The 27,435-nt window shown below is 42.4% G+C and overlaps 1 protein-coding gene across 1 annotated transcript in view; it reads right to left on the bottom strand.

The window, feature by feature from the left end:
• LOC126248713 (solute carrier family 12 member 9) overlaps window positions 1–27,435 on the bottom strand; it is a 126,431-nt gene that overhangs the window by 16,571 nt on the left and 82,425 nt on the right. Inside the window, exons 9-12 of the mRNA XM_049950012.1 lie at window positions 25,465–25,707; window positions 18,101–18,249; window positions 17,546–17,749; window positions 14,737–14,854 (exon numbers count right to left, since the gene is read on the bottom strand). Of these exons, the coding sequence (XP_049805969.1) occupies window positions 14,737–14,854; window positions 17,546–17,749; window positions 18,101–18,249; window positions 25,465–25,707 (714 nt within the window). The remainder of the gene's footprint in view (window positions 1–14,736; window positions 14,855–17,545; window positions 17,750–18,100; window positions 18,250–25,464; window positions 25,708–27,435) is intronic.

The raw sequence follows: 27,435 nt of genomic DNA, 5'->3' as shown, positions 1-27,435 counted from the left end.
TGTCCCCTATTCATCAAAATCAATTTTCAATAATTTGGCAGCAACCATAAAAATATTATCTGCCAATACTGTTAGCTGGATATAAGGTCCACCTGTTATGCAAATACCATTTTTTCATATAGACCCAACATGTTTGAGCACCTTTGTGCCGCCATCAGTGGGTCATCTTCATTAAAATGTGAACATGTTTTAAGTGGTAATTATTCTATGAAAATTAGGCCTCAAACAAGGTTTTGACTGTTGCTGTCACTACCTTAAGTTTCCTACATTACTATGTTTTGTAGAACCCTTCGGACAGCATCAGATATTGGTAGCTTGTGACCCGCAGCTAAATGATGTTAATATCAGTTTGGTTGGAAGGGCATCACATCACTTTAGGGCAACACATCACTGTACACCTAAATGTAATTTTGTTGTGAGAAAAAGTTCATGACTATATTTGTGTTCACTTACAATTAGCTTTCAAAAATCTTGTTTCATCTGCATTGCCATTGGTTGATGAGAAGTGCACACCAACTCTACACAATTTTTGGAATACTGTTTGTAAATAACACTTTCCAACTTTACCAAAACACAAATTAGTTTTGCTGTTGTGTATCCAGTCCCATGTGGCATTCACTAGTTGACAACTCAGTTTGTGCATAATCTTTTGTTCATTCTCTCTCTCTCTCTCTCTCTCTCTCTCTCTCTCTCTCTCTCTCTCTCATGGGAATGCAAATCCTTGTAACAATTGATGCCACTTCCATCAGGTTCACCTGGTCCTACTCCAAATCCCATGCCACTTTCCTTGACGTTGACCCCCATCTGTTCAATGGCCAGCTTCGCACACCCATCCACATCAAACCCACTAACAAGCAACAGTACCTCGATTTTGACAGCTGCCACCCATTCCATATCAAACGGTCCCTTCCCAACAGCTTAGGTCTTCGTGGCAAACGAATCTGCTCCAGTCCTGAATCCCTGAACCATTACACCAATAACCTGAAAACAGCTTTCGCATCCCGCAACTACCCTCCTGACCTGGTACAGAAGCAAATAGCTGGAGCCAATTCCACATCCCCTCAAACCCAGAACCTCCCACAGAAGAACCCCAAAAGTGCCCCACTTGTGACAGGATACTTTCCTGGACTGGATCAGACTCTGAATGTGGCTCTCCAGCAGGGATACGACTTCCTCAAATCCTGCCCTGAAATGACATCCATCCTTCATGAAATCCTCCCCACTCCACCAAGAATGTCTTTCCGCCGTCCACATAACCTTCGTAACCTCTTGGTTCATCCCCATGAAATCCCCAAAACACCTTCCCTACCCTCTGGCTCCTACCCTTGTAACTGCCCCTGGTGTAAAACCTGTCCCATGCACCCTCCCACCACCACCTACTCCAGTCCTGTAACCCGGAAGGTATACACAATCAAAGGCAGAGCCACGTGTGAAAGCACCCACGTGATTTACCAACTGACATGCCTACACTGTGAAGCCTTCTATGTGGGAATGACCAGCAACAAACTGTCCATTCGCATGAACGGACACAGGCAGACAGTGTTTGTTGGTAATGAGGATCACCCTGTGGCTAAACAGGCCTTGGTGCACGGCCAGCACATCTTGGCACAGTGTTACACCGTCCGGGTTATCTGGATACTTCCCACTGACAACAACCTATCAGAACTCCAGAGATGGGAACTTGCCCTTCAATATATTCTCTCTTCCCGTTACCCACCAGGCCTCAACCTCTGCTAATTTCAAGTTGCCGCCCCTTGTACCGCACCTGTCATTGAACAACATCTTTGCCTCTGTACTACCGCCTCAGCTGACATCTCTGCCCAACCTCTTTGCATTTACACATGTCTGCCTGTGTCTGTATATGTGCGGATGGGGGTGTGTGCGCGCGCGCGAGAGAGAGAGAGAGAGAGAGAGAGAGAGAGAGAGAGAGAGAGAGTATACATGTCCTTTTTTCCCCCTAAGGTAAGTTTTTCCGCTCCCGGGATTGGAATGACTCCTTACCCTCTCCCTTAAAACCCACATCCTTTCGTCTTTCCCTCTCCTTCCCTCTTTCCTGATGAAGCAACCTTGGGTTGCGAAAGCTTGAAACTTGTGTGTTTTTTATTGTGTCTATCAACATACCATCGCTTTCTCGTTTGGTAAGTTACAGCATCTTTGTTTCTTATATATATTACAATTATTTTTTATTCACAGCTAATGAAATATTTTGTATCACACGCCATGTTGCTGCAAGATACAGCATAGAGTTGGGATACAAAGTTCATTCTGCAGTTTTTGTCATTTTCATGAAACAAAATAGCTATTCACAACAAAATGTTGACCACAGACTTTATGTCAGCTGCACTTCTGTGTAACAAATTTTTTCTGTTGGAATACCTGTACTTGAGCAGAATGCAATTTTGTAAATTTATCATTTATGTGTTTCCAAAGGTAACCTATGTGATGCTACTCAAAACAGAGTGCTAAATAATTTACATTCATTCCCTTATGTCAATACTCTGATGAAGCTACACAATGTTTTGTTAATAAACTGTGAAATATGTGTGGAGGTGTTCTAGTGACGAAAAACCTATTTTTAAAATGAAAAATATTTCAAATTCATTAACTTCATTGCACACAGTACAATAAGGCTATGTGGCAGATATCCTCCTCACCTGCACTTGATTGGTTGGCGAGCTACAGTAACTGTGTGCTTGCAGGCACCTATTCACCATGGGAGCAGAGTTTCAACAGCCTGCATTATGGAGTCACTTCATAAATATGAATAATCCAGCCAGTCCTTGTAAATATTTGAATATATACAACAGAAATGCTTTGCTTAGTGTTTTGCCATCGCTTTTGACAATCAAAAACTCATTTTGAAAATGTAAATGTGTTCTGTTACTAATTTTTATTTTTTGTTTTGCCAACAGCTTGTCAGATTGAACCTTTTATAGCATCTTAACGAAGTGGGTGTTAATACTCGACCACAGTACACCCAAACAATTATGAGTGTGTCAGGATTGACCTATGGGTTCCATTTGTGATTCACAAAAAGGCAGAGAAAACAAAGCTTCCCCACACAGAGTACAGGTGGATCATTCACAAACAAACAAGTCCAAAGGAATGATTCATTAAAGTGAACGGGAGGACCAATGAACAATTTCTAAGGAACAAACAGTCACAGTTCACTTTGGTTGCAGTCTGTCTTGTTTCTGGAACAGTCATTCACTGTTCAGTTTGGTCGTGGCCAGTCTTTATCAGTCTTAGTCTCATTTGGTATTCTCGTTCCTCATTCCCAACTAGGTCTCATGCAGCTGGTCTCATTCTTTTTGTAATAGTCAGCTGTTCCTCATTCCAGTTCAACTTTTTTGTAATTATATAACTTCTATAAAACTTAAGTTGTATGTAATACACACTTTTTTTCAGTCAACAAAAAGAGAAATCTGTTTCTCTCTTCATCAATTTGATGAACTGTTGAACACATACTAATCATAAGGAATGATTTTTTTAAGGACTCATCTGCCTGATTTAATGACTACATTTAAAGATAATTTTTGATCATTTTTAACTGTGGTGTAAGAAAGTTAAAGTAAGACTTGCGATTTTCGCATTTTTTCCAAAAATGAAACATGATACTTTGGGAGACACTTATTTTTCAAGTTCGGTTCTTTCTTTGTTGTACCACACATTTTGGTTTTCTTACACAAAAACGTGAGTTGTAAGCGATTATGGCTCAGTAAGAAAAGGTAAAGGGATGTCTCACCATTTGAAAAATCATTGGATGGCATAAAATTGTATTTGCTTTTTACCTCAAAAAATATTGTTCAAAATTAGTTTTTAATTAAAAACATTATCACTTTCAACTTAATTATTAATGCTGTATTGCTGCACTAACTTAAATAATATAACCTAAAAATCTACTATTTACTAAGTGTGTGAGGCAAATATGATGAGAAAACCATACTTTCTTTTAAACATACTTATTCTTCAATAAAGCCTTTTTTTTTTATAGGAATACTCAAGACACAATCCTTTCTTTGTTTGTTCTTTATTTATTACTGTATTCGATGGGCTTGACGTCTGTCTCAACTGGGTATTTACAACTTTTAGTTGAGTAACTAGCAGAATGTTAGCGACATCTTCATTTTCATGTCTGTGTGAGGAACTCATCTTAAAGAACAAACTCAAATAAAATCTGTTTAAAGATACTCTTATTTCAAGGAAAAATGAGCTGTTTAATTCCATTAGGCATAATTTTTCAGATTTGATCAATTTCTACTAGAATCCTTTTCATGTGACAGTTCTGCTTCGGAATTCATTGCAATGAATGTTTTCATTTTTGATTCTGAAGATCAAGGCAACAGAACAGGGGACAGGAACCATAAATGATTTTTCAGTTTTTGTAAAGCCACATACGGGATATCAGTTTTGAAAGAATTCTGAAATCCAAATAAGGTGCTTTGGCTTCTGGTGCAACACAAGATCACAGTTCTATGTACTTAAGTACATAAGTAGACTTAGGGAAAATACAATTAGAACAAACTGCAGCGTGTTCTTGAGGTCATAGTTCAACTTCATCACAGAATAAACTTTTTCTATAATAAATGGCTCTCATGGAGAGCTGCATCAAACCAGTCTCTGGACTGAAGACACCCCCCCCCCCCCCCACACACACACACACAGCTCTCCCCATCCACCTTGAATTATGGATCCCCTGGAGCACAGAAAGATACTCCACAAGATGGTTCTTAAAGGAGGTGGTGGTGGTGGTGGTTAGTTTGTGGGGTGCTCAACTGAATAGTCATCAGCGTCCGTACAAATTCCCAACTTGTACACAGTCCAATCTAGCCACTTTCACGAATGGCTATGGAATGAGGAGGACAACACAAACACCTTACTTTACTTTTTCGTGTCCGGAAACAACAATTTGTTTGCCCAGTACTGGGCAATGTCCAATGCTTCTTCTTTAGCCAGTCATAGATTGTCGAGGGTGCATCTGTGGGGACAGGCAGGGCATTGTAGAAGATGTTCCATGTCCTGTCGAGTGCTGCAGTCGCATTTGTCGTCATTTTTGTCCAACAAACCCCATTTGATCAGATTAGATTTCACAGGAGCCACCCCAGTTCTGATGCGGTTAAGCATTCTCCAGGTTTTCCAATCACCAGAAACGCCGCTTGGTGGGTCCTCTCTTAGTGGATAGTAGATGGGGGCAGCTCATCTAAGGCGCAACTTAGGAAATGGCGTCTGGATCTGAGTCTGCTGGGGCCACACTCTAGGACAAATATTGAGTGACGGGCACCAAAGGTTTGTTTTAGCTTCTCGGTATGTTCATGGGCTTTCCTACGTGAGTCAGGGTTTGTGAAACCTGCGGCCCTGTGAAGATTTTCTATGGGGCTTGGTTTCATGCAGCCTGTCACTATCCTGCATGTTTCATTCAAGCTAATATCTACCTTTTTTGCATGGGCGGATCTGCACCATACTGGGCAGGCATATTCGGCAGTTGAGAAGCACAAAGCTTGGGCTAAAGTTCTGACCACGGTAGGTTTGGCACCCCATTTGCTATTGGACATGTTTCTTATTAGGGAATTTCATGCTTCTACTTTTTTGCATGTTTTTTCGCAATGATATTTGTATGTCAATGTCCTGTCCAGCACGACGCCAAGGTAGGTGGGAGTATCTGTGTGTTCTAGTAGTGTCCCATCCCAGGTAACATTGAGCCTGTACTTTGCCTGCCTCGAGTTCAGATGGAATGCACTCACTTGAGTTTTGGAGGGACTGGGTTTTAGAGAATTCTTTTTGTAGTAGGTTGACATTGTAGAAAGGGCGGTTTCTAGTTTCTCCTCGATGGCTTCAAACCTGTTGCCTTGAACTGTTATTGCCAGACCATCTGCATATACAAAAGTTTTGGTTTTGTCTGGAGTTGGTTGGTCATTTGTATATATGTTGAATAGGATTGGCGCCAACACGCTCCCTTGGGTGAGCCCATTTTTCTGATTCTGCCATCGACTCTTTTTTCCTCGTCAAGCATTACGAAGGTTGGTTGGTTTGGGGGATTAAAGGGACCAGACTGCGACAGTCATCGGTCCCTTTTTCCAAAAAATTAAAACCACCCAAAGAGAATAAAAAAGAGTGTGACGGTGGTTGGCCAACCATAGAGATAAAAAGGAAAAGCCAACCACCGAGAACACATTAAAAACTCAGCGTAAAATCGTAGGCCAATGGCCAGAATCAACACAAAAGAACAGAACAAACACTCAGAGTAAACGATAAAAACCCCCTGCCCGAATAAAACGTAAAACTAAGCCAGCCATAACATGGTCATCAGATAAAAGGGCAGGGAGCGTATCAGGCAGTGCAAATGTCTGCCTGACCACAGCTAAAAGGGGGCAGGCCAACAAAATGTGGGCCACTGTCAAAGTCGCCCCACAGTGACATAGAGGAGGGTCCTCCCGGTGCAGTAAATAACTGTGTGTCAGCCGGGAGTGGCCAATGCGGAGCCGACAAAGGACGACTGAGTCCCTGCGGTTGGCTCGCATGGATGACCACCACACAGTCGTTGTCCCCTTAATGGCACGGACTTTATTGGCGTGATCCGATCACGCCATTCAGCGTCCCAAAGCGCAAAAACTTTTCGGCGGAGGACTGCCCGCAAATCAGTCTCTGGGAGGCCAACATCCAGAGATGGTTTACTCGTGGCCTCTTTCGCCAGGCGGTCAACATGTTCATTGCCCGGGATACCGACATGACCGGGGGTCCACACAAAGACCACAGAGCGGCCGCAACGGGCAAGAGTATGCAGAGACTCTTGGATAGCCATCACCAAACGAGAACGAGGGAAACACTTGTCGAGAGCTCATAAACCGCTCAGGGAATCGCTACAGATAACGAAGGACTCACCTGAGCAGGAGCGGATATACTCTAGGGCACGAAAGATGGCGACCAGCTCAGCAGTGTAAACGCTGCAGCCATCCTGCAAGAAACGTTGTTCGGAATGGTCCCCTAGAGTGAGTGCATACCCGACACGACCAGCAACCATCGAACCGTCAGTGTAAACAATGCCAGAGCCCTGATACATGGCCAGGATGGAATAAAAGCGGCGGCGGAAGGCCTCTGGAGGGACTGAGTCCTTCGGGACCTGTGCCAAGTCGAGCCGAAGGCAAGGGCGAGGAACACACCATGAGGGTGTATGCAAAGTGGCCCAGAAAGGAGGTGGAACAGTGAAAACCCGAAGCCCGGAGAGAAGCTCTTTGACGCGGACTGCGATATTACAACCAGACCGGGGCCGACGTTCTAGCAGATGGACGACCGATCGCGGGAACAGGAGACGATAGTTTGGATGCCCGGGCAAGCTTAAAACATGGGCAGCATATGCGGCCAGCAAACGTTGGCGCCGTAACCGCAGGGGAGGGACACCTGCCTCCACTAGCATGCTGTCCACAGGGCTGGTGCGGAAAGCACCAGTGGCAAGCCTTATGCCGCTGTGTAGGATTGGGTCCAGTATCCGCAGCGCAGATGGGGAAGCAGAGCCATAAGCCAGACTCCCATAATCCACACGAGACTGAATTAACACCTGGTAGAGCCGTATCAGGGTAGATTGGTCGGCGCCCCAGCGGGTGTGGCTCAAGCATCTCAGAGCATTTAGATGCCGCCAACACGCCTGTTTAAGCTGCCGAATCTGAGGCAGCCAAGTCAGCTGGGCATCAAAAACTACACCGAAAAACCTGTGGGTCTCCACCACAGCAAGGAGTTCGTCGGCAAGATAAAGCCGTGGATCAGGATGGACTGTTCGGCACCGGAAGAAATGCATAACATGGGTCTTGGCAGCCAAAAACTGAAAACGATGCGCTACAGCCCAAGACTGCGCCTTGCGGATAGCGCCCTGTAGCTGACGTTCAACAGCTGCAATGCCAGTAGAGCTGTAGTAAAGGCTGAAGTCGTCAGCATACAGGGAAGCGGAGACAGAATTTCCCACGGCCGCAGCGAGACCATTAATGGCTATTAAAAACAGGCAGACACTTAAAACAGAACCCTGTGGCACACCGTTCTCCTGGACGTGGGAGGAACTATACGAGGCCGCGACTTGCACGCGGAAGGTACGATACGACAGAAAATTGCGGATAAAAATCGGCAGAGGACCCCGAAGACCCCATCCATGAAGTGTAGAAAGGATGTGATGATGCCATGTCGTATCGTACGCCTTCCGCATGTCGAAAAAGACAGCGACTAGGTGCTGACAGCGGGCAAAGGCAGTACGGATGGCAGACTCCAGGCTCACCAGATTGTCGGTGGCGGAGCGGCCTTTACGGAACCCACCCTGAGAAGGAGCCAGAAGGCCCCGAGACTCGAGTACCCAATTCAAGCGCCGGCTCACCATCCGTTCTAGCAACTTGGAAAGAACGTTGGTGAGGCTAATGGGACGGTAGCTGTCCACCTCCAGAGGGTTCTTTCCAGGTTTCAAAACGGGCATGACAATGCTTTCCCGCCATTGCGACGGAAACTCCCCCTCGACCCAAAGACGGTTGTAAAGATCGAGGAGGCGCCACTGGCAGTCCACTGAAAGGTGTTTCAGCATCTGACAGTGGATGTCATCTGGCCCAGGAGCGGTAACAGGGAAAGCGGCTAGGGCACTGCGAAATTCCCACTCACTGAATGGAGCATTGTAAGATTCTGGGTGGTGGGTGCGAAACGAAAGGCTTCGACGTTCCATCCGCTCTTTAATGGAGCGGAAGGCCAGTGGGTAATTAGAAGAAGCGGAACTAAGAGCAAAATGCTCTGCCAAGCTGTTGGCAATTTCGCCAGAGTCTGTACAAACTGCTCCATTCAGTGAGAGCGCAGGGACGCTGACAGGGGTCCGATAGCCATAGAGGCGTCGGATCTTGGCCCAGACCTGCGATGGAGATACATGGAGGCCAATGGTGGACACATACCGCTCCCAGCACTCTGGCTTGCTTTGGCGGATAAAGCGGCGGGCCCGCGCACGCAGCCGTTTGAAGGTGATGAGGTGTTCAATGCAGCGATGTCGCTTGTGACGCTGTAGCACCCGCCGGCGATCTTTAATCGCTGCAGCGATCTCAGGCGACCACCAAGGCACAGTCCGGCGCCGAGGGGACCCAGAGGAACGGGGAATGGCAGATTTGGCAGCAGTAACGATGCCGGTGGTGACCAATTGAACCTCCACATCAATGTCATCATTAGAGAGAGGCTCAATAGCGGCAGTGGAGGAGAACAAGTCCCAGTCAGCCTTATTCATAGCCCATCTGCTAGGGCGCCCAGAAGAGTGACGCTGTGGTAGTGACAGAAAGATCGGAAAGTGGTCACTACCACACAGGTCGTCATGCACACTCCATTGGACAGAAGGTAAGAGGCTAGGGCTACAGTTTGAAAGGTCAATGGCGGAGTATGTGCCATGCGCCACAATGAAGTGTGTGAAGGCACCATCATTTAAAATCGAGAGATCGAGCTGCGACAATAAACGCTCAATGGTGGCACCTCGACCTGTTGCCACTGACCCACCCCACAGAGGGTTATGGGCGGTGAAGTCGCCCAATAGCAAGAAAGGTGGCGGCAATTGGGCTATCAGCGCAGCCAGGACATGCTGCGAGACATCACCATCCGGTGGAAGGTAAAGACTGCAGACGGTAACAGCCTGTGGCATCCACACCCGAACAGCGACAGCCTCTAAAGGTGTTTGGAGAGGGACAGACGCGCTGTGCAGAGTGTGAAGGACATAGAGGCAGACGCCACCAGACACCCTTTCATATGCTGCCCGGTTCTTATAATAACCCCGATAGCCACGGAGGGCGGGGGTTCGCATTGCTGGAAACCAAGTTTCCTGAAGAGCAATGCAGAAGAAAGGGTGAAGGCTGATAAGTTGGCGGAGCTCAGCTAGATAGTGGAAGAAACCGCTGCAGTTCCACTGGAAGATGGTATTGTCCATTGCGGAGAAAGGAGTGACGGGACTGGGAAGGCAGATTACGCCGCTGGGTCACCTGCTGCCTCCGATGGAGCATCCGTGCAAGTGCTATCCATTGCGTCTGAGGGATCGGCGAGATCGAGGTACTCAGCGGACGCAAGGATCTCCACCTCATCCTCAGACGCAGAGCTTTTAGGTAGCGGTGGAGTAGGTGCCACCGCAGGTGTCTTGGACTTACGGGTCTTCAAAGTCGTTTTCTCTCACTGTTCCTTTGGTTGCTGGTGCTGAGAGGGCTTATCGGAGTCAGTCTCCGGGACCGAAGAGGATTGCGAAGCCCGTCGACCAGCGACCTGTGGCTTCTTCAGCCACTGGTTGGTGTCTGCTGTGCCGCTGGTAGGAACCTGGGAAGGGAGTGACCCAAGGGATCCCTTCCGAGCGAGAGAAGCCGAAGAAGACTTACGCTTCTCCGGCTTAGAAGTGGGGACTGGTGTCCCCGGTGGTTTAGTGGGTGCTGCTCCCGAGGTAGATGGTGTAGGAGCAACAGCGAGAGAAGGCGCCCCCATCATCAAGGGGGCAGGTGAGGTCCTCTGACTCTGAGAGCTGACTGTATATCTTGCAGCTGAAGGAGCTGGAGCAGGAGTGACAGTGGAGGCATAAGATGACATCATGCGCACGGGATGTAACCGTTCAAATTTCCACTTAGCCTCAGTGTAAGTCAGTCGGTCCAGGGTCTTATATTCCATGATTTTGCGTTATTTCTGTAAGATACTGCAGTCCGGCGAGCAAGGGGAATGAGGCTCTCCACAGTTGACACAGACGGGAGGCGGAGCACATGGAGTATCGGGATGAGATGGGCGTCCACAATCTCGACATGTGAGGCTAGAAGTACAGCGAGAGGACATGTTACCTAACTTCCAGCACTTAAAGCACCGCATCGGGGGAGGGATATAGGGTTTGACGTCACACCGGTAGACCATCACCTTGACCTTCTCTGGTAAGGTATCACCTTCGAAGGCCAAAATGAAGGCACCGGTAGCTACCTGATTGTCCCTCGGACCCCGATGAACACGCCGGACGCAATGTACACCTCGGCGCTCTAAATTGGCGCGCAGCTCGTCATCATACTGCAAAAGGAGGTCCCTATGGAAAATAACACCCTGGACAATATTTAAACTCTTATGTGGGGTGATGGTAACGTGAACATCCCCCAACTTGTCACAAGCAAGTAACCTGCATGACTGGGCAGAGGATGCCGTTTTTATCAAAACTGACCCAGAGCGCATTTTGGACAAGCCCTCCACCTCCCCAAACTTGTCCTCTAAATGCTCTACAAAGGACTGAGGCTTCACGGATAGAAACGAGTCACCATCAGCTCTGGTACAGACGAGATACCTGGGCGAATACACACCACTGTCATTCATTGCCTTTCGTTCCTCCCATGGTGTGGCCAGGGATGGGAACGATTTGGGGTCATAAACGTTAGCTTTAAAATGAGCCCTCAAATGCTTAGAGACTGCTGGTGGCTGGCCGCCAGCGAGAGATGATGTACCACGCTTCATTGCGGGTCATCTGCCCTGATGCCACCTACTCAGACCAAGGGCCCTCCCCACGGGTGCCACCCAGCCGCAGCAATAGCCACCTGGCAGGATGGCCATTGCCAGGAGTCCTGATGCCCCAGGGAGATGGGCATCTACTCCTTGGAATACGTGGGAAGTTAACAGCGCAGGCATCAGTAGAGCGATCCCTGTGTTGTCAGGGGGCTACAACCAACAGGGTACATGGCGGCCCCACCACAACGGACTGGCTACCGTGCTGGATCTTAGGTGCAAAAATGTCCAAGGTCGTCATCGCAGTTAAAAGCAACACTGCAGAGTGCAGCGTGGTAATCGCACCCAGGGACGTATCCTCGCCCCCAAGAGATGGAAAACGAGCGGGACACCATTGCAACGACGAAAAAGCCGGCTAAAGGTCTCAATGCACGACGGATACAGTGCACCATGTAAGGCGCCCTTCCCCAATTGGCTCGCTCTTCAGAATAATTTAGAAAGATGGAGGTCAAACCCGAGAGGGGACCATCACATAAGGCCGAAACATTTGAGACTCCTTTTAGTCGCCTCTTACGACAGGCAGGAATACAGCGGGCCTATTCTAACCCCCGAACCCGCATGGGGGCATTACAAAGAACTGTCTATTTTGGAGCAGGGATTCAATTATCTTGACTAGGTGGTAGTCTTTCAGCATCTCGTAGGTTTTATGCAGTAGCGTCCGGTGATCTACTGTATCATAGGCAGAACTTAGGTCGACTAGTGCCAGCCCAGTGATTAGTTTATTCTCAAACCCATCCTCGATATGTTCCGTCAAAGCCAGAATTTGACTGGTACAGGACTTTCCAGGTCTAAAACCTGCTTGGTGTGGAATTAGCTTCGAGTCAATGATCTTCTCTATTCTGTTGAGGATCAATCTTTCATAGAGCTTAAACAGGTGGCAGAGAAGGGTTATGGGTCGATAGCTCTTCGGAGACTCTGGGTCCTTCCCGGGTTTAAGGAGAGCCACCACTTTTGACTTCCTCCACAGTTTCGGGACTTGAAAAGTTTCACGGCACACGTTAAAGAGTCCAAGTATCCAGTCCCTGGCGCCAAGGCCGAAGTTTTTAATCTGTTCCATGCAAATATCATCAAACCCAGCAGCTTTCCCATTCTTCATGGTATTTATGCCATTGTTCAACTCTCTCATGGTAAATGGTTTCTGGAAGTTGGTGTTTTCCATTGGCAGTAGGTGTGTGATTTTAACAAACACCAAGTCCCCAGGCATAGAAAATCCCCAACCCGGTCGGGAATCTAACACGGGACCCCGTGATCCAGAGGTAGCAACACCAGCCACTAAACCATGAGCTGCAGACTCGTCAAGGACAGTTCACAGTTCATTAAAAAAATATCAATACAATCCTCTCCTAAATCTTATTCCTGCATGGTAAATAGAACACATCTTTTTTCCAAAGCGTTTTCAATCAGAAGACACATTTGTCTAAAAGTTGTTGAGTTTATGGTCTTGCAACAGACACCAATGATTTAACTAGAAAGCCTTTCAGCTAGGGTTTCGTGAACAATTTTTCCTGCCCTTTTCCGCAGTAAGTTAAACAACCAAGATATGCATGAAATGATCAGCACTGAACCATTAGTGGGTTTTTCATTTCTTTTCAAATACATTTGTATGTAAAATTTATATTTAAATACATTAATACATAAGTTACTGAACTGTTGAATCTCATATTCATTTCACTTTAGTCAGTTAATGGCTACCTGTGTATGCTCAGAAGTTTTCTCTTTCAAGAAACTGATCATCAATTCCATGCATGAACCAAGTAGCTCTTTTCAAATGTACACCAATTAAAAACTGGTAATCTTTTTCAATTACAGATCTCTTCAAAGCAATGGTGTGTGCTGTGTCATCAAGGTTTTGGAAAAAGAAGTCTCATTTCTTTTCGTGTATGAAGTTCTGACAGTCTCCCAGAATATTTATGTAGTTGTCACCATTGCTGATACAAACTTTCTAATTTTAGTGTACTGTTTCTCAGGTCCTTCTTCAGAAGTTGTAACTTTTGCAAATAAATCTTCACTTACTACACAGTCAGTATGACACTTTGATGCACTGTTAATTTGCACACCAGCAAATTATTTTAAATAACTATTAATGTTGGTTTGACAGATGACAGTTTACCTCCGGTCATTTCAAGCTAGTAATGTCCGGGCACATGTATACTACTTTCTGTGAATGTACTGAAAATGAAAATATTGTACTTGCTATAACTACAATTACTAGGGTGGTCCCACTGGGTTGTAAATTGGTTCTGTAATCTGAACTTTCATTCAGCCTGCTCTGACCTCACACTAGCTGCCTTGCAGTCACTAGCCAATAATGTTAGCCAACTAATGTGACACTTTCTGAATGCATTCAGATAAGGAAATTGAAGTCAACAACCTGTCCACATCGGGTACTCAATGAATTTATCAAGTATAAGTAATACTTGTGCATACTGATATTTTTTCTCGAAATTTATCTAAAATCCTTATAACATGCACAATTAGGAAAAAGAAACAGGGAATGAGTACAAATGAATGGATCCAAAAAATGAATGACAACAAGTGAACTATTTCCCAAAGACAAATGAGTCTGCCCTCTCTAATGTAGAGACCTCCATATCTGGCGACGTCTAATACAGTTAGGCTGAAGCAAGTGTCCCAGAGGTCCACTGACGACATGTTTTATGTTAACAGTCATCCACCCCCAATCCACAGCATACTCCTTGAGTATGAACGGTTTTTATACAGGTATGTCCCATCCTTCAAATCTGGTTGGTTACACCAAAATTCCTGCTCCCTGTGACACACAATGTAACAGTGACAAAGCCAACTGTCACAATTACAGCATGCTCAAAGGTTATGGTAACAGAGGACCAGCAGTACTGAACAGTGCCCACTTCAGAAACCCCTCATTTGCCAAACTCATATACAGTACCTAACCTAACTGGCCAGTTTCTTTGTGGTCCTCCCTAAGGACATGATCAAGGGACAGACTTAATATACTGAATGTTGTGGATGCAGTGAGCATAAACCTCCACCATGTAAGACAGTCCTAACACGTAACTTCTTTGAAACAATTACTTAATTTGAAAACTTTTGTGTTCTGTTCTAAGAGCTCTATTCCTCATTATTTAAGGGCAAGACCAACTCAAGCTTTTAAAATTGCGTAACTGTTGACTAATATAAACATAAAACAAATAGAAAGTATTGATCTATACACTTTCCTCATAACAAGACTAGTGCAATGAAACTAACACATACCATGTTTATTATGCAGGCTAACTGCATCATGAATAAGCTCGTTGTATCAAAGTGATCCAAATCATTTGGGTTAAAGAAATTGATTGGCCAAACATCTATATATTTTATTGCAGATGACCTGAAAAAGACACTTGGATTAATTGAATAAAAGAGCAAATAATCACCATGCACTCTGAGTACAGCACAATAATGGAATTTTACTTGTGCTTAATTCAGTGTATTTCCTAGTAAATGTTATGTAACTTTCCCACAAAGTATTATGCATCTGATATGGAAGACCTGTCAGTTGAATAGTGTCACTCATTTTCTGTATATGGCCAAGTTTTTTTCATTGTTTTTACAAAAAGTTCCACTTGAATACTTACAAATTGCAGAACATAAAACCCAAATTAAGGTTACTGTCATACAATAATGCAGTTTATGATTTTATGGTGTGTTAAGTCATATTTTTTATAATAAATATTAACTGCTAATCAAAAAATGTGTATTTTGTTAACAGTTACAATTTCTTCCTTATCAAATAAATTCAATATATAGTATTGAAATGCTGGCTATTTTATGAAAAGTATTACAACATTAATACAAAACTTCTACAATATAGAAATAACACCTTCCACTTAAGTTTTCTGTATCCAAACAACTAATATAGTCCCTGAAAAATGAGAACCTACTCTAATAATTCACTGTTCAAAAATAATTAACTGTGAAAACTAACAAATACATAGGCTATTGGGCAACATATGCAGTCTATGTTAAGATTACTGATGAAAAACTTCGATGAAATGGCTGACTGCCTCATGCAAGACACTGTTTCATTAGTTTTGTTTTACCCAAATATGTTTTGGTATTTTCTGTGCTATCTTCAGTGGGTTTTATTTTTTTTCTTTCTGAACATTATTGTTACATGTTAACCCTCTATGGACACTATTTGAATTTTGGTTTCAACCTATTTACATGTACAAAGGATAGATGATTCACTGTGAAACCCACGTGTCATTGTTAAGGCCGGCTCAGAGGTTTTGGTAATAGAGGACCAGCAGCACTGAACAGCTCCACCTCAGGTTTGAGGAATTAATAGCTGACATTTTATCTAATGAACAAAATGGTCCAGAAAAGAATGATCTTGTACAAGTAATGTTTTTATGCTGGACCAAATTGCAAGGAGAGAGAGAGAGAGAGAGTTTAATTGCCTTTGACAATTTTGCAGAGGCATTTGACAGGATAGTTAGCAAGGTGCTGTGATCTATAATGAAAGTGTGAGACATTTCACCGCACTTAAAATGCTCTGCCAGAAGACTTAAGTGTTTCCACAAACATTAAAACACCACTTGACAAATGCAAGTTGCTGGCACTGCAGCCTAGTCAAGATCTGAAGCCAAGTTGTAGCTTTTCTCCTACATTATTTAACACTTAAATTGATGATGTTCTCAAATAAATGAACTTTAAGGGAAGACAGGGCATTCAACTAAATCAGAGCAGATATATCAACACCTTGGTGTTTGCTGAAGATCAAATTATTATTGATAAAAATGCCAACTCCCACAGAGCACTCCATCAACTGAGCCTAGTGTGTAAGAAATATGATATAAAAAAAATCGGAACAAAAGACAAAAGTAATGGTTCTCAAAAGAATACATACAATTAGAAAAAAGGTCATGTTGACAGAACAGATATTACACTCCACCAACCTAGAATCTAACACACACTATGACACAAAAGAGTAAATGCACAGAGTTTAATATATATGTGGTAAATTACACCGAACACTGAAGAGTTAGACTAGAAAGGACATGAAATAAAATTCTATAAGATAATAACAGTGCCTGTAACATTTACACACACAGCTTCCCATTGGGCGGGGGGGGGGGGGGGGGGGGGGGAGGGGCAGTGGGCTACACAGAAGAACGAAGCTACTTCTAAAAGAGGTAGATTGAATTAAACTCAAATCCACCAATTTTGAGCACAACACGTTCACCACTGGCCCAACATACCAGATATTTAACTGTTTAGTCACTACGACTAAGACGACATAGAAATCCTCTATTAATTTTCTCAAAAATTATTTAGTGTCACACAAAAAGCCAAAATATATCAAGCACTTTTTCCCAGTGACAAGGATGTGTGTGAAATATCATACCAATTCATGACCAAAAAATTCTGGTCATCTCTTGTGAGATTAAAACTACAGCTACAGGTATGGTGCAGATGAATGAGTGAAGCTAGCTAGGTGGCAGAAAAGAATAAGTTCAGAACAAATGCGAGAGCAGGAGACTATGCAGGGGCAGAGACTTTTGTATGGATAGGAATACCAGAGACTGAGACGAGAACAGTTTCTACCAGAGAGTCTGTTGTGAAGGCAGATGGCTTGTAAATATTAACCCCCCTCCTCCCCAAAGAATGGTTTCTATTTTCAGTAATTGCAGTGACTGAGATTAAACAACATATTTCTTTAACATATTAATTCCACATCACAGTGGATTACAACAAAGTATCACAGAAAAATTAAGGGATTAACTAACTGTTTCCTGATAGATAACTGAGAGAAAATCCCAAATATGACTAGAATCCCCAGCCAAAGCATGAGGGAAACACAATGCCCCTGGGGCACAATGCACAGAGTGACTCTTTCACTTTTAAAAACTAAGAAGAAAATTACAGGAGCTCAATTAACTGAAAAATCTAAATATAGATTTTACACAGACACAACAAATAATTATGCCTGCATTTCATTTGTAACAACTGACATTTAAAAATGTTTAACAAGAAAACTAAATCTCCAGCACATTATAAAGTGTAAGAGTTTACTTACCTGGCAACACGAACTTTATCAAGTGTTTGGAAATGGCGACATACACAAAGGTTTTTTTTCATCTTCAAAACATCTACCATCATTCCCACAAACTCAGTTCTATTTATATGCTTCTCTTCAGAATCTCTGCGTAGTTTAAAAAGCGGAATTCCATCACATGCCAATATTCCACTGAATGTGTTAGTATGGTAGCCTGAATCAGAACTGCAAGAAAATAAAAAATAGAGGGTTTTATTAGGTCTTGAGTAATGATAAATATGTACAACACACAAAATTGAAGCCAGTGTTTTAACAGTACAGATGTTACACAGACTGAACACATGTGAAATAAATCTTCTGGATCATTGATGGAATTGGAACTAGATGGGAACATGCACCTTGAAGATTGTGCTCCAGAGGGTTTTTTAGTTATCTAATTCTTCAAGTATATTCTCAAACAGTGTAAGGAAATAGTAGTGCTCATACAGTATCTTGGAAGAATGAATAACATTTTCAAATACATTATAAGCATGGATGATCTCTTTTTACAAGCATCTTCTTCCTATGACAGCTTACCTCTCTAAGAAGTCCTTGGGTGTTGAGTCGTCATAAAACCCCAAGACAATTGTATTGGGCTTCATTGCTCCCAATCCCGACATTCGGATCATATGATGCATACCTTCTCTGACAGTCTTAGCAACTGTAAGCTCAATAAATGCTTTCACCTACAAGCAAGAAAATAAAATGTTTGCAAAGTCCACATGAAGTACATTGTGATCTTCATTTTTTTATAATTTAGCCATAAACCAAAACAAATCATAAACAAAAGCACAAGCACTGAATAAATCATGAAATGTATTCATTAATTGTGAATACGGTACCACCACAGCTGTACTATTTACTAGAAACAAATAAAAATTTGTGCCAGAGTGGGACTCACCCTGGATTTCCGGCTTTATGCAAGTGGTCACCATAACTGCAGCTGCTTCAGCTATCCGAGCACACTTCATGAACAAATCCAAACTTCCATATATCCCAATGTCTGTTTCCCATAGAGCTCGCAAAACTATACAAGTCCCACACAGGGAGAGACTTATTTAGTTTCAAGCATGCTCAGATAGCCTGAGCAGTCAAGGCAACCACTTGTGTAAAGCAGGAAATCTGGTTTTGATTCCTGGTCTGGAATAAATTTTCATTCATTTCCAGTAAATTGTATAGTTGTGATGGTACCATATTAGTTACAACTCACAGTAACATTTGGTGTTTCTGCAGGGTGAAGTAACCAGTGCCCACTAAATTACACAGGCTGTTACCCCCATGATAATGCCATTTCTTTGATAGGAAAGTGATGTGCTTTTTCAACAGCAAAATACACATCCACTTACACCTGCTGTGATGCAAGAAGCTCTTCATGGTGTACAACAACTGCCATAGCCAGCAAGATCACCAGATCTCTCTCACCAACTGAACATGTATGGGACACTATGAAGTGGGAACTTGCTAATTCTCTAGGGCCTGCAAGTGCCATTGCCAAATTGCAGAAATAGGGACAAGATGTTTGGGGCAGTCTATCACAGGATGCCATTCCACACCTTTATGATAATTTGTACGTGAGGATAAATGCCTGCATTGCTGCCCAATGGGGATACCATACTTCGATGTTGCTGTTTAGATACTGTTTACTGTGACATGTGTTTCATTTGGTCTGATTTTTCTTATCATATATTCCTACAATGATCAAAAACCTGTCACCTCATGTCAATAAAATGACCTTGTACTTGAGTGTGTTGCATTTTTTCCTTGTAATGTATTACATACTCATACTAATTACTATTTTTCATGTAGACTAATGTGTGTTCCCGAACAAGAGTTCGAAACACGTTGGGCATGTGTGTCCACCTCCTCTTCCCTCGTCTTCAGCATCCCACAAACAGAGGAACTGTGGTCATCACTGTAATCTACAGTACTTCATCCTTGAGCATTAAGCAGCTGCAGTGGGGCGGAGCATGTGACAAACAAATGCTGCACACCAAAGTTTAAAATCTGTACCTTCAGGAGGTCATAACAGCATTCTATCAGAATTATGAATCAAGTTTTTGTGCAGGATCTATTGCTGGGGATGATATTTTGCATTTGTGCTTTTTTCTCCTTGAAATACGAGGTCAAGTTGGTGATGTTTCTTTGCAAGAGAAAAGACTGTCAAAGGAACAAAGTCAACAGTGTAATTTTTTTTAAGGTTAAACGAATTTTGCCTAGCAGTTAAAAATTTTTGAAATGACTCTCTCTCTCTCTCTCTATTTCATTATTCACTTGTGGCCCATAGGTGGTTTCAGCATGTGGTAATTATCAAGTGCTTCAGAAATCAAAACTCCATCTATACTTCACAGCCACTGGAATAACATGGAAGTGTAAACAAAACTGTCCACTACATGTACATCAGAACAAGTAAGAGTATACACTCTGGTAACAGGGATAAAACTGACACACACATTCCACTTGATCATCCTTCATTTCACAAGTCAAACTGTAAAAAATAAAATATAAATAAAACCTATGCACCACAGAGCAGTTATGCAAACTGGTCACAAATTGATATTTACCGTATTTACTCGAATCTAAGCCGCACTTTTTTTCCGGTTTTTGTAATCCAAAAAACCGCCTGCGGCTTAGAATCGAGTGCAAAGCAAGCGGGAGTTCTGAAAAATGTTGGTAGGTGCCGCCACAACGAACTTCTACTGTCGAATATATGTAGCGCTACACAGGCATGGTTTGTAGGCACAAAGATAAATACTGGCGCCAAAACCTCTGCGTCAGTAAATAAATTTTTTTTAAAAAAAAGGTGGAAGACGAGCTTTTTTTTCTCCGTCCCGAGTTTCGACCACTGCATTTTCATATATTATCAAACGAAGTAAATACAAACTCCGTATTGTTCATCTTCGAATGTAGCAGAATTTCAATGTACTACGAAAATCCGACTGGCAAGACTGTTAGGGGTTTTTGTCAATATGGTCAACTCTACGTTCTGAAATTTTTCCTATCTGTGAGAAGAGATGGTTGCTAATAGGAACTTTTATGAATTGTGAATCACATGCAGTATTCTCTTCACCATAAGAATAATACGAATATAAACATTTTGCCATGTTTTCTTTTGTGTTTGCTGCTATCTCATTTAAATCTTGCCTGCCTAATAAACTACGAAACTAGAGTGAGACAACAGCAAACGCGGAAGAATATATGTATCGTGTCATGTTTATATTCGTATTAAGTGATACAGTCAGAAATGAAGCACGGCAACTGACTAGATTTTCAAATCTAAGATGACTCTAATTTCTGTGCAGAATTTGATGTACTAAAGAAGCAGCCGCAAAGATTTTCAAACGGAGAAAAATTTTCGCTAAACTCTCGTTCAGAACATGTCCTATCATACGCAGTCTATTATTTGGTTCTTGTTGATCATTATCAAAGAAACAGCAGTGTAAGTAACAACAAATAGCAGTCTCTTGCCATTGTTTCGCTAATGAGACGATTCCTCTCTCTCTCTTTTTTTTTTATTATTGTTAGCGGCAGTAGCGCGCACAAAAGCAAGCCATGCCGCGAGCGGCGACAGTCCGTAAACACGCACTATCAGAATGCGACAAACAATGCATGACACAGTACAGTAATGTATTTTCAGCTTAGAGTGACGTAAACACCTATAACAAAGAAAACGGCACTTATCAGATCGAAGCAAAATAAGCAATAGATTCAAACCAGACGAAGCACGTGAAAAAGGAAGGGTACCCGTATAAATACGGACGGAGCGCCTGACGCATAGCAATGGCTACCTGGTAAAGCTTAACTGCTAAGCTTACGACTCGAACCAAACTACTGTAGCTGTATCGTCATTCATTCGACCTAAATTGTGTCTCATATTACAATGGACCAACTTTGTTTCGATTTGGAGGTGCGCCCTAAACCTCTTCTCTCCCCTTGAATTTCGAGTCTCAAATTTCAGGTGCGGCTTAGATTCGGGAAATTTTTTTTCCTTGATTTCGAGTCTCATTTTTCAGGTGCGGCTTAGATTCGAGTGCGGCTTATATTCGAGTAAATACGGTATACATGTATTGACAAAAAATGCTAACTTTGGTGGCCATCTGATGAATGTGTGATACTGCAGGGCAATTCCACCATGCAGCTGGCACAGACAGTAAATGGGACATGTCGATATCAGGGCATAAAGTCTTCGCAAATTTCATTCCATGTACTCAGCTGGTCAGTAGACAGGCGCATGAACAGCATATGCAGATGTCAGTGTTTCAGAGAGGACGTGTATTTGGGCTTTAAGAAGCTTATCAGAGTAACCAGCTAATCACTCGACATTTGAATAGGAGCGATGCCACTATTCAACAAAACTGGCAGGAATGGTTGAACCACGGCCAAACACAGTGTCAAGAAGGAAACGGTTGACCTAGAGAAACGACGGCCAAACACAGTGTCAAGAAGGAAACGGTTGACCTAGAGAAACGACAATGTAACGACTGAGCAAATCATCAGACTGCACTCAGAGCCCCAGATTCATCATTATCAATAAACTGACATGCAACTGGTACTTCAGTGACCCCAAGGACCATTAATAAGTGGATCATGAAACGGCACCCCTCGCGCCGATTACCAGTGACCCCTGTACATGGAGAAGCCTATCTGCATTGGTGTTGGATGTATTTGGCCTGGAATCTCATTGAGTAGGGTAGAATTGTCTTCAGTGATGAGTTCTGCTTTGCACTGAGCCCCAATGACCAATGAAGACGTGTCTAGAGATGCCCCAGACAGCGGTAGCATACGAACCAGACAGTCATCTGCCCCATGGCCCAACAACCTGGAGTTACGGTATGGGTTGAAATTTCATTTCATAGCAGAGCCCTTTGGTTGTTATGTGTGGCACCGTACATCAATGATATTCCAAGTCTCATTTTGTTATTCGTCATGGCAAGCCATCCTGTACTTGCATTTCAGCAAGTTAATGCCCACACACACAGGCTGAGAGTTTCTACTCCTCGTCTTCATGCTTACCAAACCCTATCTTGGCCAGCAAGGTGGTCGTATCTCTGCCCAATTGAGAAGGTTTAGAGCATTATGGGCAGGGGCCTCCAACCAGCTCAGGATTTTGATGATGTAATGCACCAATAGGACAGAAATTGGCACAATATCCCTCAGAAGGGCATCCAACAACTCTATCAATCAATGACAAGTCAAACAACTGCTTGCATAACGGCCAGAGGTGGACCAAAGTGTTACTAACTTGGTCAATTTGTGAGATTGAACTTTATCAAGAACACAGAATGAGATTGATAACAACACATTTCAGGGCCAAACCAAGTAAGAAAAAGACATGGGCAAATCCATGCACCCGCCTTGAGGAATTCCAAATTGACCACGCAGTAATCAGCTGGACAAACACTAAAGAGATCATGAACACAAAGGTCAGGAAGAATACAAGAATGGAAATGGATCATTATCTTACAGAATTTAAGTGCCTTTGGATTCCAAACAGGGACAGACTGCCACAGACGAATAGAAGCACCAAAAACATAAAGGTAGACGAGACAAATTAAGACACAATCGATCCAGATATGAGGAAGGAATTGAATCATTCGATGAATGGGATGACATGAAGCGAAATATGGTGAAACAGGCCGAACTATGGGGAAAGGAAGAAAAGAAACGGCAGCACTGGTGGCAGAACAAGGAATGTGAGGAAGCAGTAGAGACTCACAGGAAACCCTGGAGTGACTGCAGCAGCACGAAGGACTCAGAAATATGGGAAGTTTTCTTGGGAGCAAGAAAGGAAGCAGCCCAAACAATAAGATGGACCAGAAGACAGAAGATGAAGCAGGAACTGGACGAGATTCAGACTAACTTCAGGAAAAACAACAGCACACACCTTTTTTGGGAAATTCAAAAACAGTCTGATTGGATACAAGGGTAGAGAACTGTTTATAAGAGATAAGAAAGGGGAGCTGGCTGTTAGTGCAAAGGAGAAGTGTAGGATTTTTGCAGAGTACTTTCATGACCTGTTGAACTGTGAACTACCTGAAGACTAACTGGAACTGGGGACTGACACAGAAGAGAGATACCCACGCCCTCCAACCAGGGATGAAGTCGCACATGCCATGAGTGATCTAAAGAATAACAGGGCAACTGGAGAAGATGGTATAGCAGCCAAGATGATAAAGTGGGGAGGCAACAAAGCAATAGACAACATGACCAACATAATCCACCAGATCTGGAGAACTAATAAGTTACCAGAAGGATGGAAGAATGCAATTGTGGTACCAATACATACAAAGGGGAACAAGAGAGATGCAAACAACTACAGAGGAATATTGCTACTACAGGTCAGATACAAGTTGCTGTCAAAACTATTGCTCAAGAGTGTAAAAGAACAGGTATAAAGTACAGCTGGCGACTACCATGCGGGCTTCAGGACGGGAAGAGGATGTATGGAACAGTTATTCATCCTGAAGCAACTGATAGAACATAGGGAATTAAAAAACAAAAAGAGAGTAATAACCTTTGTGGACTTCACAAAGCATATGACTCCAGCGACATACAGAATCTTGTTAGGATCCTGAAGAACAGAGGACATTATGGAACTACCCAAGGACTCATAAAAAAAATTCTGACAGACACAAAAGCAAGGGTGAGATTCAGAGGAGCACTGTCAGAAGAATTTGAGATCAAGACTGGTGTTAAACAGGGAGATGGATTGTCACCATTGTTGTTCAATATAGCACAGGATGAAGTGATCAGGTAGTGGAGAGCAATAAACGAGGAAATGGGAATACCAAAGACCCATGTGGGGGACATAAAGACAACATGGCTCAAGTGGACTGCCTAGCCTCTGCAGACGACATAGCAATAGTAAGTGAGATGGAAGAAGACGCAAAGATACAACTCGACAACTTAAGTAAGGTAGCCATAAAGGTAGGACTGAGGATCGCCTATAACAAGACGACATTAAATACCACTGCAGACAGGGAAATACCGGAAGGCACTCTGCAAATGGTGAATAAATTTAAATACCTGGGAGAATTTATAACAGGAAGGAAAAGGATCAAGGAGAGAATAACAGAGAGGATAAAGAAATGAGATCAGCCTTCTGTACGGCAAGAGAGATATACAATAAAAAGAATATATACACACAGGCAAAGATAAGAGACTACAAGGCAACGGTGAGGAATGCAGTATTATATGCTGCCGAGATGATGACACTAGGAAGAAACGGAGCAGAACAACTAGACACAAAAAAGAGAGAAAAATACAAGGTCCCAAAAGAAGTGGAGGGAGATGGTTGCGAAGACCTAGGGAAGAACTGTACCAGAACATGAGAACACTATCCGGGAAAATCAGACTTAAAAGGGCAAGATTTGATGGACATGTAATTAGGATGAGTATGGACAGGATGATGAAAAGAGTGTAGCAAACAAAAGGAGGACAAGGGGAAAGACAGGAACCAAGTAGGTTGTTTAACTTCGGAAGGACTGGTTGGAATTGGGGATCAAGGTCGAAGGAAAGGAAAATTGGAGGAACAAATATACACCGGCCAATATGCCAGAGATCAACGACAGAGAAGAATACAGGAAAAGATTAGAGTGTCACCAGTGGAGCCGACAAGAAAAAAGGACACTTAAGACCCCGGAAAAAGAGCGAGAGAGAAGAAGAGAGAGAATGAAGAGGTTCTGATAGAAGAAGAGGAAAACATAGTCCACGAAGGGGCTACCCATGGTCCTACAAAGGCTGTAATGCAAGAAGAAGAAGAAGAAGAAGAAGAAGAAGAAGAAGAAGAAATCTCCTCAGGTGGCGACAGAGTTTGCTTACTGAAAACAATGCCCTAATAAACTTTCATTATACTTAATACATGAATAAATGTAGTAAACCAAATATTCACATTAGTAACTTACCTTCAAATGGTCAACTAATTCCAGCCAATGTGTGTATTCATAAGCAGTGACATCACGATCATGGTCACGGAAATCTCCAATTTTAACATGGCCCAAAACATACAGGCCACTTTTCTTCAAATCATTCACAAAGTGAATCAATGGACAAGATGTTCTTGGGTTACTTACTAAAAGTAACATCTGTGGTCGCCAGAATTTTACATGGTCCTTTCTCGAATCCAGCAACAACAAATATTTGCGCACCTATAACAAATGTTGGAAATTCTGCCATTTATGAAGGTCTGTTGGATGTTACCTATCAGCTTTACACTAAACAGATAAACTAAATGGTACAATTTTTACATACTGAAAGTTTAAATAAAATTATACATTTCATTAATATAAAAATGTGCTTTACAAAAAACTACAAAAGCTATTTCTAAAAATATTTTCTTTTACATTCCTTAAATCTTCCTTCCAAATGTATTGGCTCAAACTATTACCACGCTGCCATAACCATAAACTGTGAATGAGCACATCAAAAGACGGCAACTTCAATTATACCATAGAGACATAAATAGTATTTATTCCATACCATAAAATAGTATTTTTGCATTTAAGGATGAAAGCACAATGAATGTGTGAACCACAAAAAGAACACGCATATACACAACCATAAATAAGAAAATAAAACAGTCATATACCTAATGGTTAGTTTGAACACCTCACCATTTTACTTGGCATGGCATGCATTTACCTTCTTCTGAACAGTAAATAAACAATTTAATATGGCATCAAGTGCTTCTAGAAAAACAAGGTAAGTTGTAATAGCAGTTCACAGACAACTTCAATTCTGTTTATGTACTTTCACTGTTACAAAATAAAGAAAATTATGTTTTCTGATTCTAGAGTAATCATACTAAATAACAAAGAGACTTTCAGATACTCATAACCACTACTTCCATTCATTGTAATATGTGGCAGCAACAATGTAAAACAGATCACAAAACTTATTCTTCAGAATATGATGGATGGTGAAACACAGATTACTGATGCAACATAACTTTCCTTCTGAACACTAAATTCAAGGTGTCCTGTAGTGTAAAATAAGATGTTTCAACATAGATTTGCTGGAATTCATAGTTTTCATATTGTATTTACAACAATGTGTCTCATCAGCTGTGACGCAGTGATCCAATACTGTCAAATGATTTTTATTCCAGTCTTTGATCACAACATCAATTCTTTTGACGATAAACAGATTCAGTCAGTAATGACTATCCTCAGATTTACAATATAAAAATATATACACCTAGTGAGCAGTGTGTCTTTCAACACAATACAGCATTACGTATCACAATATACTATCATACAACCAGGGAAACGTACAGATAAAATATGGTAAAAGGTACCTTTTCTACACATGTCCTAAAGTGATAAGGCCTTAATAGCATCGTTAAAACATATAAATATACTCAGCACAGCATCGTCACATAGATCTAAAATAAGGTGTAGAATAGGCCACTTCGTCCACACAGTCATTTTTGCAACTGGCTACTGAAGTGCAGTAGCTACCAGAAATATGTTTTCCTACATTCTACATAGATGTCGCTACTGTGGGCTTAGAAGTAATCATCATTTACATAAGAAACATAATCTGATAAAAACACAATAGGTCAAATACATGTAGCAGACTTTTAATATTGATAACTATTATAGAAACCAATTGTGAAACAGTGAAAGACGAATACAGTTACCCATATAAAATTATTAAAAAGGAAATATATAAAGATAATAGGTCTGATACTGTTATGGTGAATTTACAGTCAAAAACTGACACATGTAATACATTGCCTGTAGCAACCTATAAATTACCTATGAAAGATAAAAAGTATATATGACAGCTGAATAAAAGACAGATTAATGATCTGCACCCTCTGTTGGGTCGGTCGCCAGGACATTATGTAGGTGCGCACCGATTTTAAGAACTTA

Source organism: Schistocerca nitens, chromosome 3, assembly GCF_023898315.1.
Source record: "Schistocerca nitens isolate TAMUIC-IGC-003100 chromosome 3, iqSchNite1.1, whole genome shotgun sequence".
NCBI classification, from domain to species: Eukaryota; Metazoa; Arthropoda; class Insecta; order Orthoptera; family Acrididae; genus Schistocerca; species Schistocerca nitens.
The sequence above is the reverse complement of the archived record's forward strand: the minus strand, read 5'-3'. Positions and strand labels throughout refer to the sequence as shown.